Source organism: Bombus vancouverensis, chromosome 15 (assembly GCF_051014615.1).
Source record: "Bombus vancouverensis nearcticus chromosome 15, iyBomVanc1_principal, whole genome shotgun sequence".
Lineage (NCBI taxonomy): Eukaryota > Metazoa > Arthropoda > Insecta > Hymenoptera > Apidae > Bombus > Bombus vancouverensis.
This window is the reverse complement of record NC_134925.1, coordinates 4,262,445-4,278,153: the sequence shown is the minus strand read 5'-3', so window position 1 is coordinate 4,278,153 and position 15,709 is coordinate 4,262,445. Positions and strand designations below refer to the sequence as shown.

At 37.8% G+C, this 15,709-nt stretch overlaps 3 protein-coding genes across 8 annotated transcripts in view; 2 read left to right on the top strand and 1 right to left on the bottom strand.

Annotated features, from left to right (window-relative positions):
* The first annotated feature begins 239 nt into the window (after positions 1–239).
* On the top strand, positions 240–5,058 carry LOC117157418 (coiled-coil domain-containing protein 142). Of its 3 annotated transcripts, XM_033335478.2 has the most exons (13): positions 240–669; positions 1,330–1,547; positions 1,610–1,742; positions 1,971–2,119; positions 2,198–2,385; positions 2,788–2,979; positions 3,063–3,202; positions 3,384–3,668; positions 3,780–3,896; positions 3,974–4,127; positions 4,184–4,301; positions 4,419–4,606; positions 4,691–5,053. In XM_033335478.2, exons 1-13 carry the CDS (start codon positions 499–501, stop codon positions 4,825–4,827), a joined length of 2,190 nt encoding a protein of 729 aa, XP_033191369.1. In that variant the 5' UTR covers positions 240–498; the 3' UTR covers positions 4,828–5,053. The 3 variants fall into 3 exon arrangements, with proteins under 3 accessions (XP_033191369.1, XP_076481148.1, XP_076481149.1); XM_076625033.1 differs by lacking the exon at positions 4,419–4,606 and having other exon boundaries at positions 4,691–5,058; XM_076625034.1 differs by lacking the exon at positions 1,330–1,547 and having other exon boundaries at positions 592–669; positions 4,691–5,051.
* A 323-nt stretch (positions 5,059–5,381) lies between these two features.
* LOC117157238 (uncharacterized) lies at positions 5,382–15,498 on the top strand. 4 transcript variants are annotated; one of them, XM_076625026.1, is made up of 6 exons: positions 5,382–5,793; positions 6,971–7,356; positions 8,777–8,941; positions 10,346–11,354; positions 11,757–12,849; positions 13,188–15,498. In XM_076625026.1, exons 2-6 carry the CDS (start codon positions 7,214–7,216, stop codon positions 15,272–15,274), a joined length of 4,497 nt encoding a protein of 1,498 aa, XP_076481141.1. In that variant the 5' UTR covers positions 5,382–5,793; positions 6,971–7,213; the 3' UTR covers positions 15,275–15,498. The 4 variants fall into 4 exon arrangements, with proteins under 4 accessions (XP_076481141.1, XP_033191019.1, XP_076481144.1 ...); XM_033335128.2 differs by lacking the exon at positions 8,777–8,941; XM_076625028.1 differs by lacking the exons at positions 5,382–5,793; positions 6,971–7,356 and adding an exon at positions 8,612–8,709.
* Positions 15,175–15,709, bottom strand: part of kl-2 (dynein heavy chain 2, axonemal kl-2) — a 220,718-nt gene continuing 220,183 nt past the window's right edge. Inside the window, exon 68 of the mRNA XM_076625047.1 lies at positions 15,175–15,650. Within this exon, the coding sequence (XP_076481162.1) occupies positions 15,496–15,650 (155 nt within the window). The 3' untranslated portion in view covers positions 15,175–15,495. The remainder of the gene's footprint in view (positions 15,651–15,709) is intronic.

Genomic DNA, 15,709 nt, shown 5'->3' with positions numbered 1-15,709 from the left:
GCATAGTTGATGCATTGGTTTTTGGACACAGACTGTCAGTCGTTAGGCGTTCCCCTGGCAACTCTACTCAGATTACATACGACTACTTTGCCATGCGATAAGATTTCCTAGTTCAACTTCTATCCTTTAACATTTCAACATTCTTTGTCTAAGTATTTTTGATTGTTTTTCTATCTGAAATATCTGTGAATAATCTCATAGTTCGCAAGACAGTTTTGTGATTCGGTGGAATTGAAAGATTACTAGGACAATTCAATCAGCTTCTTAAGGAATTATTTACAATGAATTTTTAATCATCATCGTCTAAAAGACGTTCGATTTGGAATTATTACATTTGGCTACGATTTAAAAAATAATGTGTTTGCATTCCAAAGGAGTCAAAACGACTGTAGTACATAGTACATGTATGATGAGCGATAAAAACGATACGGTTTTCCGAATGATCGATTGAAAGAGGTGTTGATACATATAAATTTTCGCTAGTGGAAGCTTAGCCACATGGATACCAATTACAGAGCAAATATCGGCAAGTGGCTACCACCTCCAGGCGACGTTCTCGAGAAATGGTTTCTCAACTCGTCGATGGTTACAGAGAGCATAGACAATCTTATTGAATCCATAGCCTTAATCATCCAGGACATCACAGATTCACAGATCTGTGAATTCGAGGTGCGAAACATGAGTCCTTATATGTTTTTCCATGGTAAAGTACTGGTCGTAGTTTAATTTCTCATTATGAACCGTACGATTAATGAAATTAGCCTGCAATATGCCCTTTGGTGTCGTGAATGAAAGATATTTCTACGGAAGCTGCTCGAATTAAATAAAGTGTTCTCTGCTTTTTTTGTTCTGTATCCAAAAAGAAAGAATTGAAATTTCATTTTCTATTTTCATATCGTTCAGAAAATTTCTATTATTTTATAGCATCATTATTTTTAGTATAGATGAAGTTTCATAAAGATGGTTTCGTAAGATCTTTGAAATTTTTCGTAAATAAAGAATAATTTAGGTAAAAAGGTACTTCTATTCCTTCACGAATAGACTGCAAATGTTCATGCATTTATGGAAAATTTAAAGGTTCAAAAATGCACAGAACGCATATAATATGTAAAAATATATATAACATCCAATTTATGTTATAACATCTAGTAGATGAACCGAATTTTAGATTCGATTTGGATTCTCTATTTAGGTTTTATTTCTTTAGTCAATCAAAATTAATTTATAAAATTGTGTAAATATCCGCAGTATATTCACAAATAATTATGATGATTGTCAAATTATCTTTGTATTGAATTGAACGAATTTTTATTTGTATTTTATATACAGGTATATAAGAGAGTTGCAAACGATCTAGAAGAGATAACGAAAGGGTACAAATCGATCAGTACGACGAGTCTTAGTACACATCTGATTTACAAGTATAAGATGCGTCATTTCTTGACGATATTAAAACGAAAATTGAACGTACTCGTAAGGTTCACTTCTAATTTGATAAACGAAATCGTCGATTGTAAGAGTGACGAGTTGCTTAGGATTATTTTTAGGTGAATACCGTAGGGTCGTACGTTGAATTTTCATTCGACTAATAAAAACCTATTGGTTCTAGGTTGGTGAACATTTATAACGATGTATTAGACATGGATATCGAGGTTTCTGGTCCTTCAACAAGCGTATTCTGTAATGATTGTCCTTATATACTGGAACCAATGAAGAAGATATCCGTTACTCGAATATTGCAGGTGAAAGTTTTTCTCAAAATTGTACTACATCACTATGAAAATTTTGTTCGTTCAATTTTTCTTTCTGAAACCTATAGTGTTTCAAATTTTCAACGAACGAAATCGTGAATTTCTTGGCACAAATTCGACAAAACGAATAGAATGATATTAAAAGCTAAGTCGATAGATTGTTCGATTGATTTTCTAGATCAAAGTTCGAACAATAAATGATCTACGACTTGATTCCAGATGCTGGCCAAAAATAGAGCGGAAGAATCTTGCCACGAACTCATTGACTGCCTTTTAGCAAATTACAAGCCCCGCGAGAAAACCGATCCCTCTACGACAATATCTGGCGACGCCGACGTTTCCGAAAATTCGAGTATCGAGATTTATCGGTCAGGGCAGCCAGTATTAAATTAGTATAAAAGACTATTCTATTTTTGTCGCGTATTTCACGAAAAATTGTTTCGCAGAGCGCTTACGAGACATTTAACGCCGCCGATCGAAAGTTCCGCGTCGAGAACGGAGTTGGAGGTATCAAATATTGAGAGCATTCAGACATTAGTCAATACTCAAAATGAACAGGTACTGAGGCTGTTAAACGTCGTGCAAGATGTTTCACCGAAATTATTTGGCACTGATGCGTTAAAAACTAGCAAAGGTAAACAAGAAAATCTTTTTCATTGTTTAACTCTTGCCTGGCGCAGGTGTGGCCATTTTTATCATGTGTATCGAATGAATTAGAACTTTATTTTACAGTAACAAAGCGTAGGTTTAAATAAAAAGAATTTTTACCTTTACGTGATAATGAAATTCACTTAAAAAATAAAATTGCTTATACAGTTTAATAGAATAGTAACAGAGAAATATAATCTAGATAGTAATTAATGACGAATATTTCGTCGAATTCTCCCTGACTGTATGTGTCAGAATTAATCGGACCTAGCCTCCTGTGCTTGCGGACTAAATTTCATTCTTAATTACCAATCCGTCTAACATTGAAACCACCAACATTGAAATTACCAACCCGTGAAACATTATAAAATATTCACGGTCGTGAAAGGCGAGACAAGATTGAGAAGCAGTGCGATAAAGAAGGTGAAGAATTATTATCAAGAAGTTGCGTGGGGCGCTCTATCAGGTATTCTGGATCACGTGGTTCTCTGGTGGTCTTCGGAGGCTCTGGCTACTCGTCATAATCATGGAGCACAGCAGCTTAAAGACTGGCTTAGTCAATTCATCCAGAAGAATCATGGTATAAAAGAAATATCAATATGAAACACACACTTAAAAGTTTCACGTAATACAAACAATTACGTATATTTATTAAAATTTTAGTACCACAGACGGTGAGACCAGCGTTACAGAATCTTTGTGATGCACTTGGTTACCACGCCACGATTACAGAATGGGATCAGTTCTTTAGACTGGCTTATACATCAGCTTTTAAATGTCAGTCGAAAGCTTCCTTCACGGAGGTAAGTTCTCTTTTTATTAAAAAAAATACTCAAGTAAAGAATAAAATAATATTAATAAATTGCGATTATACATAGTGTTTAGGTTTAGCGATCGGGTACTCTACAAATTAAAATGCTACATACCATACCTTTCTAATCCCAACACATAGAATGATTTAAAAGGGTTTGTGTGAATTTCCAGGTGTCTGACACGGGCCAAATGTTCGTAGAATTGTTCCAACTGCTCGTTAGGTTGAGCAACGAATGCGAGGCAGGCGGTGAATGGGTGATAGGAGCACCATTGATAGAGCTACCACTATCGGAACAGATCGTCATCCTCCATCGATTAGATCATTCGGTACATACAGCGAGACTATGGATTGTGCAGGAGGCGAAAATCATAGCTCATACGTGGGAACTTGACGTGTTCTTTCTTTTGGTAAAAGGTGACATAGTGAACTGTCTCGAAGAACTTTCATATTTAAAGGTAAAGCTTAGGCTCATTAAACAACTAGTTATTTTTTAATATTCTTCTTTAACGTATAATTTTCTTCATTAAAAGTTTTTACACTGTGTTAAATTATTTTCTATGTTTCAGCTGGCTGATCATACAAGTACATTGTCAACGGATTCTGTCAGTGTTCAGGTATATGTTTGCGCGAAAATGAGAGCGAAAATCGTGTCTGAAGTAAATGTCAACATAGATTTACTCCAGGTAAGCGATGATTTGTAAGCGTTCGGCAGCTCTGCTGAGGTTTCTGTTTTTATATACTTCCTGTTGTTTTTCCACAGAAGTGTACCGGAAAGTGTGTAGAAATTCTGGCAAAAATCTGCCGCGTGGTCAGCCTAGCGAATCTACACATGTGTTTTCCACGGTCAAGTTACTGGAGGAAAGGGAGCGACGTCGCTCCAGTGACTGCTAGTCTTTACGTGGAGTCGTATTTCGGTAAGCAAATCGCTCTTACACGTACGCTTGATTCTCTAAAGCTGTCTATTCCGCAGAGAAAGTATTGCTTCCGGTGTTAGAAGTTATTGAAGACCCCGAGACGTCGAATATGATTCTGAAAATTATGTGCGAGGCATGGCTGGATTACATCTATCTGCATCGTATTAAATTCAGGTAAATCGTCAGCTGATCCTGATCTTTATTTCCGGTAAAAAAAAGTGACAAGAAGAAGCGAAATAGAAACACGATACGATATAAATTAGATTTTACATTTTTAAAAATATCTTTTAGCGAATATGGTGCGTTGCAATTGCTTACGGACTTCGCATACGTATCGAAATGGGTGACAAATTGCCCGATTATTTCTCAGAATGTACGAGATCATCTTTTGAAAAACGAAGTGCTGCGACGATGTGAAGGAGTGGGTCGATTGCTCCTTCGACATCCTGGCGAGGCTATTTCTATGCGTAAAAGACTCAGTACGAAATAGAATTATCATAAAATTAGGGCGACTTGAATTCGAAATGGTAAGAAAAGATCTTTTACTCTATCTAATGTTTCAGCCAGAAGAACAAACGAGCATGGATCGCCCGAATCCCCGGGATTGGAACGCATGCCAGCGGAAATGTACGTCCCCAACCAGGAACAATGGCTGGAGCTTCGTGCCTCGAAAAGATACAACTTTTGTTGCACCGAATGACCAAAACATTTTAACGAATTTATTATATGAAAATAATCATAAGATTTTAATATTTAGATCCAGCTTACTCGTTTCCAAACCAACTATACTATAATAATATAATAACTAATCAACTAAATCAACTTGCTATAATCTTTATTAAATCGACTTAAAGATAGATGTCTCATCAGCTTATTCTAGTCGTTTTAGTAGGTTTTTGTGTTTGTCTTCGTTATTTTTTCACGCTTGCTCTTTCATTTGTCATTTAAACTTGAATAGGAATATCGAGTATCTGGATGCAACTGCAATGTTACGGACGAATTACGTAACGCATATAGGCTAATTCCGCGCGCGTATTGTTCCAACAAAGCCGGAAGATCCCCGGTGCGAATTCAAGCGAGTTATGCGTCTGCGAAGCCCGTTAACGGGAAGGAAACCTTTCGGCAAACCTTCGCGCGTCACGTATTAAGTTACGCATCTCCATACGTTACGAAATAAAAAGGGACAATACGTTGTATAAGATTTAATTAGCTGAACGTCGACTATTGACTGCCTGCTGGAAATTAGTCGAGTCTTTGCTTTAGAATCTAACGCAACGCTTTTTTTAAGTCTACCGTGATGAAACGGTCTAGATTATCGTTGGTCCGTTGATTTTCGTATTTGATCGACGGAAGGACTCGGTTAATTACACCCTGTCACGTTTACGACGCGTCGAAGATTGTAATTAGCGGTGGATGCACGACGATCGATGTGCCAGTTCAGCCGCTTTCATAATTACTGCCTAGCTATGCAGAGAGGAGTTGGATAATCAACAGGGAGCCCGTTGCTTGGGTTGATCGTCGATTCGACACGTGACAGCAGGCCATCGGATTTCCCACGATTATCACTGATAAATCGATTTTTCCTCACCTACTGCGGAAATACTCGTGTTCATCGCGTTGCTTTGCTAATAATCGTTTCTGGAAATGTACCAATGCTCGTGAAAACGTGAGTATAGATAGTTTTAACGATATAAGCGGTTTTGAAATTGGTCGTGTATTTCTTTGACGTCTTCCTAAGTTACATTTTTAATTATTATAATGTAGATTATCGCTATTTTAAGATGCAAAGATGTCGATTATCTTTTTCAAAACGAAGTTCCGCTTCTCGACTTCAACCCATAGACATCGCAGGATAAAAATGCGACGAGGCGACTTGTATTTCATTCTAGTCCGTCGATCCTCGATTCTTCTTATGTAACACGAATCGGTCAACTTGCATAGCTAGTGCACTGTATGTATAATGTATAGTGCGCTAAGCATAGAACGCTCGCGGGATAATAGATATCTCGATAGCAGTGGCCCGTCAAGGCGTTCGAACTTGCTTGACTCACTTGCTTGAATTGCTTGAATGTGAGGATTTGCGGATGATAAGAATAATCCCGATTTAATTGCCTTTATTTTCGACCGTTGCCCCCGTTGGTATTACGTTAATAGCCTATTTAGAAACTTTTATGCGTTCGTTTCCTTCTTTCGACATTATACACGCGTTTACGATCCTAATTCGTAGCAATTCGAATTTTTCCAATTCTTGGTGTGCGAGTAAGTTTAGGAATGAGCTTTTGTGATTTTCGAATATTTTAGAATTTGATTGATTGCGTTAGAATGATTTCGTATAGTGGTGGATTTTGAAACGTTCAGGTGTTTGGCAATTTATATGATACTTCATCACCATATCGAGACCAGTATCGTTCGTATCGCGTTTCACCATCGAGTTGGAGCCTGTTTACTGCTATTCCATTCTTCATCCGTCAGTAGTTTTTACAATTTTTTGGCCAAAAGTGAGCATCGATCCTGTCATGTGATTCTTGTAAACACAACTATAGAAATGGTAGTTAAGTTCGTTTCCCTTGCTAAATATCATCATAAGTATTCTATTTTCGGTATATTTTACATATTTTTACATATTATATACTTTCCATATATTTTTTCATCTCTAAATTTCTCGAATCTTGATGTTGATACAAGATGGATCTTATTATAATCTTTGAATTCGATGATAATATATTAATAAATATCACAAATATATCTTCCATTTTCATGATTAAAGAATTAAAGGTAAAGGTAATAATATTTTTCAACGTTCTCAAACAATGAGAAATAGCATTAATAACTTTCTGACGAAGGGATGCAGCGTAGAGAGCGACAGAAAGCATCTTGCTGTGCCCAAGAGGACAGGAAGTTCCGATTTGCGTCGATTCCTCCGCGGTAAACCGAGTCGACTCGAACCGAACGGAGTCGAGCTGCGAAACTCGCCAGTTGGCCACGCCAGTTCACTTTTGTTCGTCATTGTGATCATCAACACACTACGAGTATTTTCCTCGAGATTTCTTTTTGTCGTTCGCCAGTGAGATATTGTCGTTCGGACCATGTACGCGGATAGAGGAGTTAATGAAAGGACGTCGCTTACGAGACCTCTGGATTCCCCGGACTACGTGGAATTCGCGAGCCTGCTGAGGACCCGGAAGACTCGAATCAGACAGTTTCAGTGCTGCATCTGCGCCGCTGTAATGTAAGTCTTCCTATATTCTCCAGAAAAAGAGACCTTGCTTGTCTTATATTTCTTTATCTTTTTCTTCTTAAAAAGATGTGGAGAGATGTTGGAAATACTGAGAGATCGAAAGAAGTATGAGAAGGAATTCTCTGTTTTTTAATATTTTCTTATTTCTTTATCCTTCTCTTTAAAGAGATGGGGATGGTCGTTGAAAATATCTGAAAATTGAAGTACGGGGACAAGTTCCCTCTAGCGAAGGTATTTCTTAATATTCCCATATTTCTTTATTTCTTTCTTTAAAAAGATAAAAAAACCTGTTAAAATTATAGAAAGGTTGGACTGTGAGTGTAAACTATCTTCATTCTTTTTATCGTTTAACATTCCTTTGTTAGTGTGACTTAATTTTTATCATTTTCTTGGAAAGAAAACATGAACACTCCTTTATTTATGTGATCTATTGGATCTTCTTATTCTTCGTATTTCCTTATTCATGCAATTTTAATAAAAATTGTCATAAACAATTTTTTATTTATCAGAGTGTATCTTTTTATATCAGATTGGATTTGTAATAGTTTTCCAGTAGGGATGATAAGCGTATTATTGCCTGTCGCTGGAATGTTCGATGCTTTGCATGTATTATGAGATGCGATTTGCAACTGGACGATGCCAATCCAGCGTTCGAAAGCATTAAGAATTTGCGTCTGTAATTAAGCGTGTTTATATAATTACAAGAGAAGGCTGCCTTGCATGCGTGATGCGATGTAACCAGTCGTTTAAACAAATAACATGCGGATGAGGCATACATAATCAATCACAATCAAATAAACAATATAAAAACCTTTTACTTAAAAATATTCGTATAATTAATTAAAATTGCACAATTAAACCAATATTATTAATGAAATTATACAAATCACGAATCAAAAATTACCAGTAATAATACATTTTCTTCTATAATAGCAACAAATTTAGAAATCAAATAAAACTTTACAAACAAATCTTACAAATTACCAATTAATTGATTACCTTTTTCGACGTAAAACTTTAAAATTATAAAAAGGAGCACTATAATTTACAACCAGTAGTTTGTCAATTTACTAATAGTATTAACTGGCAAATTATTGCGCAAGAGAGTTCTATTCGATAATAAAACGAAGGGAACAACAATCAGGAATTCATCAATTTTTTATGATACCGCACGATACCGAGATAATTGAATTTTCCAAGTTAACCCTTTTGTCCGGGACGGTTGAGACGACTTTTCGATTCGGAATCCACATAAAGGAACGCTGTACGAGTTCACTAGTACACCGACCATTACCATCGTCACTTCGTGTAGGGAAAAAAACCATTGTGCATCGAGTCCCCACCGTAAGCGGATACTTACGTAAAATCATCGCTCACCTCGAACCACCGCCTGACCGGCCGATCGTTTCAGTTCGGTCTTGGAACGCGTGCAACCAGGAATGCTTTCCACGGAGAAGACCTCGTTAACCGGCGACAAGCCAGCCAGGGTGTACTACGTGCATGACGCGTTGCCATTTTATTCCCATCACAGGAGGCAACGGCTGCAGCTACGATGTTTCACGTACACGATCGCGGTGTGAGTCACATTTCCATCGTCTTTGCTTCTATCCTGTTGTCCTTATTTGTGTTCTTGCGCTTCCAGTTTGAATCTCGCGCACCTTGTGATTTTTATCAAATGAGTAGAAATGAAAAATAATATTTAGAATCATATAGAAAATAATATAGTTCGGTTTGGTTTGATGTAGTCTCATCTTTTATCTTTTGATCGAGATTCAAATTTTGATTACTCGTCGATTATATGTACGGTATTTTTGTCGTAGGAGAACGACGTCGTCTTGTTTCGTGCGATGTTAATTTGACACCTTTCATCTTGCGTTTCTGTTATGTTTTTCGATTTCGGTTCATTTGACTATTCGTAGATTGTTGGTACTTTCGACGAATAACATTTGTAAAATGATTAGCTGCAGTCTATGTATCTGATTCGATTCTAACGTTTTGGAGAGTTTTCAGATTATATCGCAGTAAAGTTGATCCGTGCAACAACGAAACCGCGGTTTCTATGCTGCGGTTTCGTCTGGGCGTAACTCGAACACGTGAGACGGGTTTACGACAGGTTCATCATGGGGCAATTCTGTCTTGCTTATTAGAAATCATCCACTCTGTTTCATTTTACAAGCTTTCAAATTTCAATATATTCACTTAAATAGCCTCAGACAATAAGACAGTGGATTATACGTGTAGAAACTTCCGTTGTTTGGAGATTTTCCGTGACACAAACGAGCATTAAGAACAACAGCTCGTCCTTATCTCATATCTCATTTGCAGAGTAAAACACCTTGCAATTCGTTTACGAGGTACAAACAGTCTTGTATGGAACTCGGCGTCTTGCGCATAGGCTGATTAGCGTTACGTGATGCTGGCCTTGATTACATGCGCGATTGTACGGTGACAATACGGTTGGCCACTGTTACAACTTTTCAAACAGCTCTTATTTCATCCTGGTGGTATTTAAATCGATGCTTCTTCGATAAATTCACTTTTACGATTCGTCTGATTTATGTATTGAACGTCATTCTTAAAACGAAAGTTTGTTTTAATAGCCTTTTGTTATTATACAATTTATCGAAAAATAACTATCTTAATTGTCGAGGAATTATCGAAGGATGACTATCTTAATTTCTATGCACTTTTGATAAATTAAACATTTTGTAGGCAAAGTGACGAAATTTCATCCTTTTTCTTCGAAGCGAATTTTTATTTTTATTGAAAAAAGTTATAGGCAATTGACTTAACGAATGAATTGTATAATTCAATAAAGTCATCGATATCACAGAAGCTTTTTACATGTTTTAGAAGCTCTAGAACAGTACAAAATTTACCTTTGGATGTAAACAATCCAGTTTGCCTATGAAGGATAAAAAAATATATATCTAATTATCAAAATATAGCTCTTTAAGCTCTTGTTGCACTTTTGTTTCAGAGCGATCTTCACTATGGCCCTTATAGTGACAGTAAGCTACTCCGTGAGCCACGATATGATAGACGTCGGTCCAAACTTCACCACCTCTTCCTCTGAGTCTACCATGAATCTCACAAGCACTTTAAAATTGGGCATTGCTCCTGGATCTGGGTCCTACACCCTCTTCAGCAATCCTTCCATCGTCCCACCTTCTAATTCTATCTTTGTGTCTGACAAAAACACAAAAGATACTGCTACGCCAAAATTAACAGACGATGAGATAAAGATAGGGCTGGAAGCAGGTCGCCAAGCAGTAAATGAGCGACTTTTTGCAGACGTTACTGCGTTGATGTCTCCATTACCCTCACCATCGCCTGAAATGAGGCATCGTTACGCAGTAAGCACTTGCACGAGTGTTGGAACACTAGCTTTAGCGGCTGTAGCAGAACTTGCAGCGACTAAAAGAATCGAAAGTTCAAGGACAATCTTTGGAGCATCCTCTGCTATTGGAAGCTTCTTCGACGCAGGCTGGCAGTTTCTGGGTATTTGCAAGCAATTCACCACCCCAGAATGTCCATCTAGTAAATATAGAACCTTCGATGGAAGTTGCAATAGACCAATGCAATGGGGAGCCACCATGACACCATTCAGAAGAGTTCTAGCGCCTAACTATGCCGATGGTGTCGAAGCTCCTCGCAGAGCAGTTACAGGAGCCGAGTTACCCTCAGCAAGGGAAGTTAGTTTGAAGGTTCACAAGCCTTCACCAAGTAGCAATCCTCATTTCACAGTGATGTTAGCTGTTTATGGACAATTTTTGGATCATGATATCACCGCTACTGCGATTAGTCAGGGTATCAATGGTACTTCTATTTCTTGTTGTCCACCATCTGTTGGTCATCCTGAGTGTTTTCCTGTTCCTGTATCTTCTGGAGATCCTGTTTTCGATGTAGCTGGGAGAACGTGTATGGATTTCGTCAGATCTGCACCCGCACCCCAGTGCAAACTGGGCCCCAGGCAACAGTTGAATCAGGTGTGTACTTCCGTTGTTTCAAAGTTTAATGCTGGTCCGCATAAATCGACATTTTAACGCTATGAGCATTAATTCTTGACGTATAATGAGATTCCATTCGAAGGACGGTGTCAGTCGTGATACAGGGCGACGAGAAATTGCTATCGGGATGGATGAAAAATTCCCTTGGAACAATGCGCGATAGGCGCGTCGCGTTGTTAATTAACTCGATTATCGTCGCATCGATGAGGCGAGTTTTGATCGTAATTACGTATTCGTTATCTCCGTAATAATGATATCGCACAATAGTGATCTAGACAATGGGAACAAAATTACACTGTTAAATATACTTGTTCGTTTCTCTTTGATTCCAAAAAGTCAAACCTTTCATATTTCAAAGTGAATATATATTATTTTGCACAGGCGACTGCGTTTATTGATGGCTCAGCAATCTATGGATCTGATCAGGATACAGCTCGTAAGTTGCGAGAATTTTCTGGCGGTCGACTGAGGATGCAGTTGACTCCGGACAATCGAACTCTCTTACCACCTAGTATGAATCCTAACGACGGCTGTAATCGTGAAACTGAGAAGTTGAGGGGCAGGTACTGCTTCGCAGCAGGCGACGCCAGGGCAAACGAGAACCTGCACTTGACGACGATGCATCTGCTCTGGGCGCGACAGCACAATAGAATCACCGAGCAGTTGACTAAGGTCAACCCTTCTTGGAATGACGAAACGCTATACGAAGAGTCTCGACGTATAGTGGGTGCTCAACTGCAACATATTACCTATCAGGAATTCATACCTATCATCTTAGGAGAGCAAGAAACGAATCTACGTGATTTGAAGCCTCTCAGGTCCGGCTATAGACAGTGGACCGTAGATGATTCTAATACTGACCCAAGTATAGCTAATAGTTTTGCAGCAGCTGCCTTTAGGTTTGCTCATACTTTGTTACCTGGCTTAATGAAAATGACTGACGAACAAGAAGGAACCTCCTCTTATGTAGAACTGCACAGAATGTTGTTCAATCCATATAGTTTGTACGCAGAGGGTGGAGTGAAGAGTTCAGTCACCTCAGCTACGAGAAATATGATTCAGATGTCATCTACCCATGTCACTTCTCAATTGACCAATCACTTGTTCGAAGATCCTATTGCTAATGTTACTGTTCCCTGTGGCTTGGATTTGGTATCGTTGAATATTCAGCGAGGGAGAGATCATGGACTTCCTGGTTACATTAAATGGAGGGAATATTGTGGATTGGGGAAAATAAAAAGTTTCTCTGATTTGGAAGGACACCTGGATCCGCAGGCCCTTCAAGAGATTTCCTCATTGTATGGGTCGATTTATGATATTGATTTATATACTGGAGCTTTGGCTGAATTACCTAGGGCTGGTGGTATCGTTGGTCCCACTTTTACGTGTCTGATCGCTGATCAATTTGTTAGGTTGCAGAAAGGGGATAGGTTTTGGTATGAAATGCCTGGACAACCACATTCATTCACAGAAGGTAAGATAATTGTTGATTATACCTAAAATTTATATTCTGAGTACTAAGATGTCTGAGGAAGTTCTTAATCTTTTTAGAATCGAATTATTTTTAAAAAGAAGAGATTTTTTTATCAATTACTAATCGGTTAGAACAGTTATTGAATAAAAAACAAAGTACCTTAAACTTGACTGGAATTTATAACTGAATTTTTTGTTATTTTCCATTTTTCAATAAAACTTTCCCAAACTTTTAGGCAAGATTAGATAAGATTGTCACATGCAATTTCACAATGTATAATAAATTTATGTTGTATTGCAATATTTATTCATGCGTTTCCATTCTTCTTCTTTTTTCAGACCAGCTTACAGAATTACGTAAAACCTCATTGGCGAGGTTGATCTGTGACTGTTCCGACGGTGTAATACAAACTCAGGTGGAAGTGATGCGAGCAATAAGTGCAGAGAACCCCATGATGTCCTGTGAAGACATCCCAGGGCCATCCTTTGAACCATGGAGGGAATACAACTCAACATCCCCCAAATTACAAGTTCCTTTCATGCTAGTCAATTGGACGCTATTAAAGAACAATATTAATGACACAATCAGAGATATCGTGACCTATATCAACAGTTCTAGGACTATGATGGACACTGACTGGTTAGCCTTCAAGAATTACATAAACGATACATTCTTTGATCTTCAAAACCAACTATCTGGTTTGCATCCCCTGGAGGTAGATGATCCTACGTCCATGGAAAAATTATCAATGGATTCTGATAGTTTTATTTTAAGAGCACCACGATCACCAAATATGTATCAAGATTGGATCACATTTAAAAATAACCTGGTAATGTCATTGAATGATTCTATACAGACGATGGGCGGTGGACCAGCTGCAGTGACCAAATGGATAGCCTTTAAACAGAATGTTATCGATCAATTCGCTGATTTAAAGAACCGGATCTCGTCTTTGAAGGCAGATATTACTCCGGAATTAGAGACGAAGAAGAAAGAGCAAGAACAAGCTTTGATGAATAAGAATAAATTAATAGGGACTTCGAGTATCAAGAAGATTTCAGCAATTTTTGATTGGAAAAACTTTAAGGATAATATTATATCCTCTTTAGATGATAGTATTATGAATATAGGCGACAATATGCCCGCCCCTAGTGATCCAGCTTGGGCTACTTTAGGAGATGATATTAAAGACCGACTTTTTGCTTTTAGGGACAAGATCGATAGTCGGAGATCTACTACAGTTCCTACTGAATTAGCCATGGGGAAATCAGATACTAATGACGATTGGATAAATAATAAACCTGATATAATTAAGACTGTAAACGATGCTGTGAATAAGATTAAGAACGAAATGCCACCACCAGCTGATCCAGCATGGGCTATGTACAGGGATGAGATTATGAAAAGTTTCTCTGCTTTCGAGAGCACTCCAGCACGTATAGAACTCGCAACATTATCCACCATAAATAAAATTTCTCAACGTGAATATCTAGGAACTTCTTCAGCAGACAAATTTAGTAATATGGAATTATCTAATTTGACTGACGATTGGTTACAATTTAGAGCTCAAGTCAACGATTCCTTAAGTAAAGTGATCCAGGACATTCAGAGCAAGGAACCAACAGAGATTGATCCTATTGCTTGGGCTGTTTTCAAAGATTCAACTAAGTCTGATTTCGCAAAGTTAAAAGATGAAATTGGAAGTATGAAAGCTGAATGGATTGCAGAAATGAGCAAATTACTACCAAATAAAAATTTTTCGAATCTCCAAGCTAAGTTTAACAAATCTGAAGACTCGTCTAGGTCTGATTATATTAAATTTATTAAACCAGTCATTCCTCCTGATGAATGGGTCGACTTTAAGAAACAAATTAACAATACTGTGATGAATATTCTTAATACTGCGAATACAACAGATAGATGTAACTTTGATGACCTCCACGAAATGTTCAACGAATCTTTCACCGATCTGAAGAACGAAATATCAGCTCTGAGGAGTTTGGTCAAGGATACTTATAATAACAAAACCGCAGCTGATTGGATTAGCTTCCAAACGAAGTTGAATTTTACAGTGAAGGATCTAGTGGATAGTTTAAAGAAAGAAGCTCAGCTACAAACAGGGAATGTGACGAGGATTTTGTTCGAAGCTAAAGACAAGTTGTCTGATCTTGAACCACCAGTGAATTCAGGCTTGACTCCGTCCACAAAATGGATTCAATACGCTTTACGAATAAATAAAACAATTTCAGATGCTTTAGAAGGCATCGACAGCCAGAAACACGCAGCACTGATGATTAGTGCCGCTAAACCAGAATCATCATCATCAGATAATCCTAAAAATCTTACGAATTGGTTGATTGTTCCTTGTCTTGCGAGTTCGCTCCATGTGTTCACTGTGGTATCAAGGCTTCAAATTCGCATGTAAAGAAATTACTACTATTTTTTATTATGCTTGTTGTATATATTCTATTATTTATAGAAATTAACTTTTATTACACACTAACAAAGAGATAAGTATAGGAGGAAGGAATCAAAAGGAAAGTGAGAGTGTCATTGGAACTGACGTACCTTTTCAATGATTGCGCTTGAAGCATTAATCCCAATTAATTAACAACAACAACAATGATAATAATAATTAATATGAATCTACGTGGCGAGACTTAATAACAGGGCAGTGCCTCTTTTTACCCAGAAGTCCGATCCCCCTGGACCTGCGTTTAAATCGACCGCTACTACGAACGATGGTCTTCCTTGATCCCCGCTTCTTTGGGGGTAATAATAACAGGGACATGTGTAGAGTCCTGTGCAGAGAAATCGAAAGAAAGTATGTAATTACTTGAATTAATTAGAAAATCGTAAT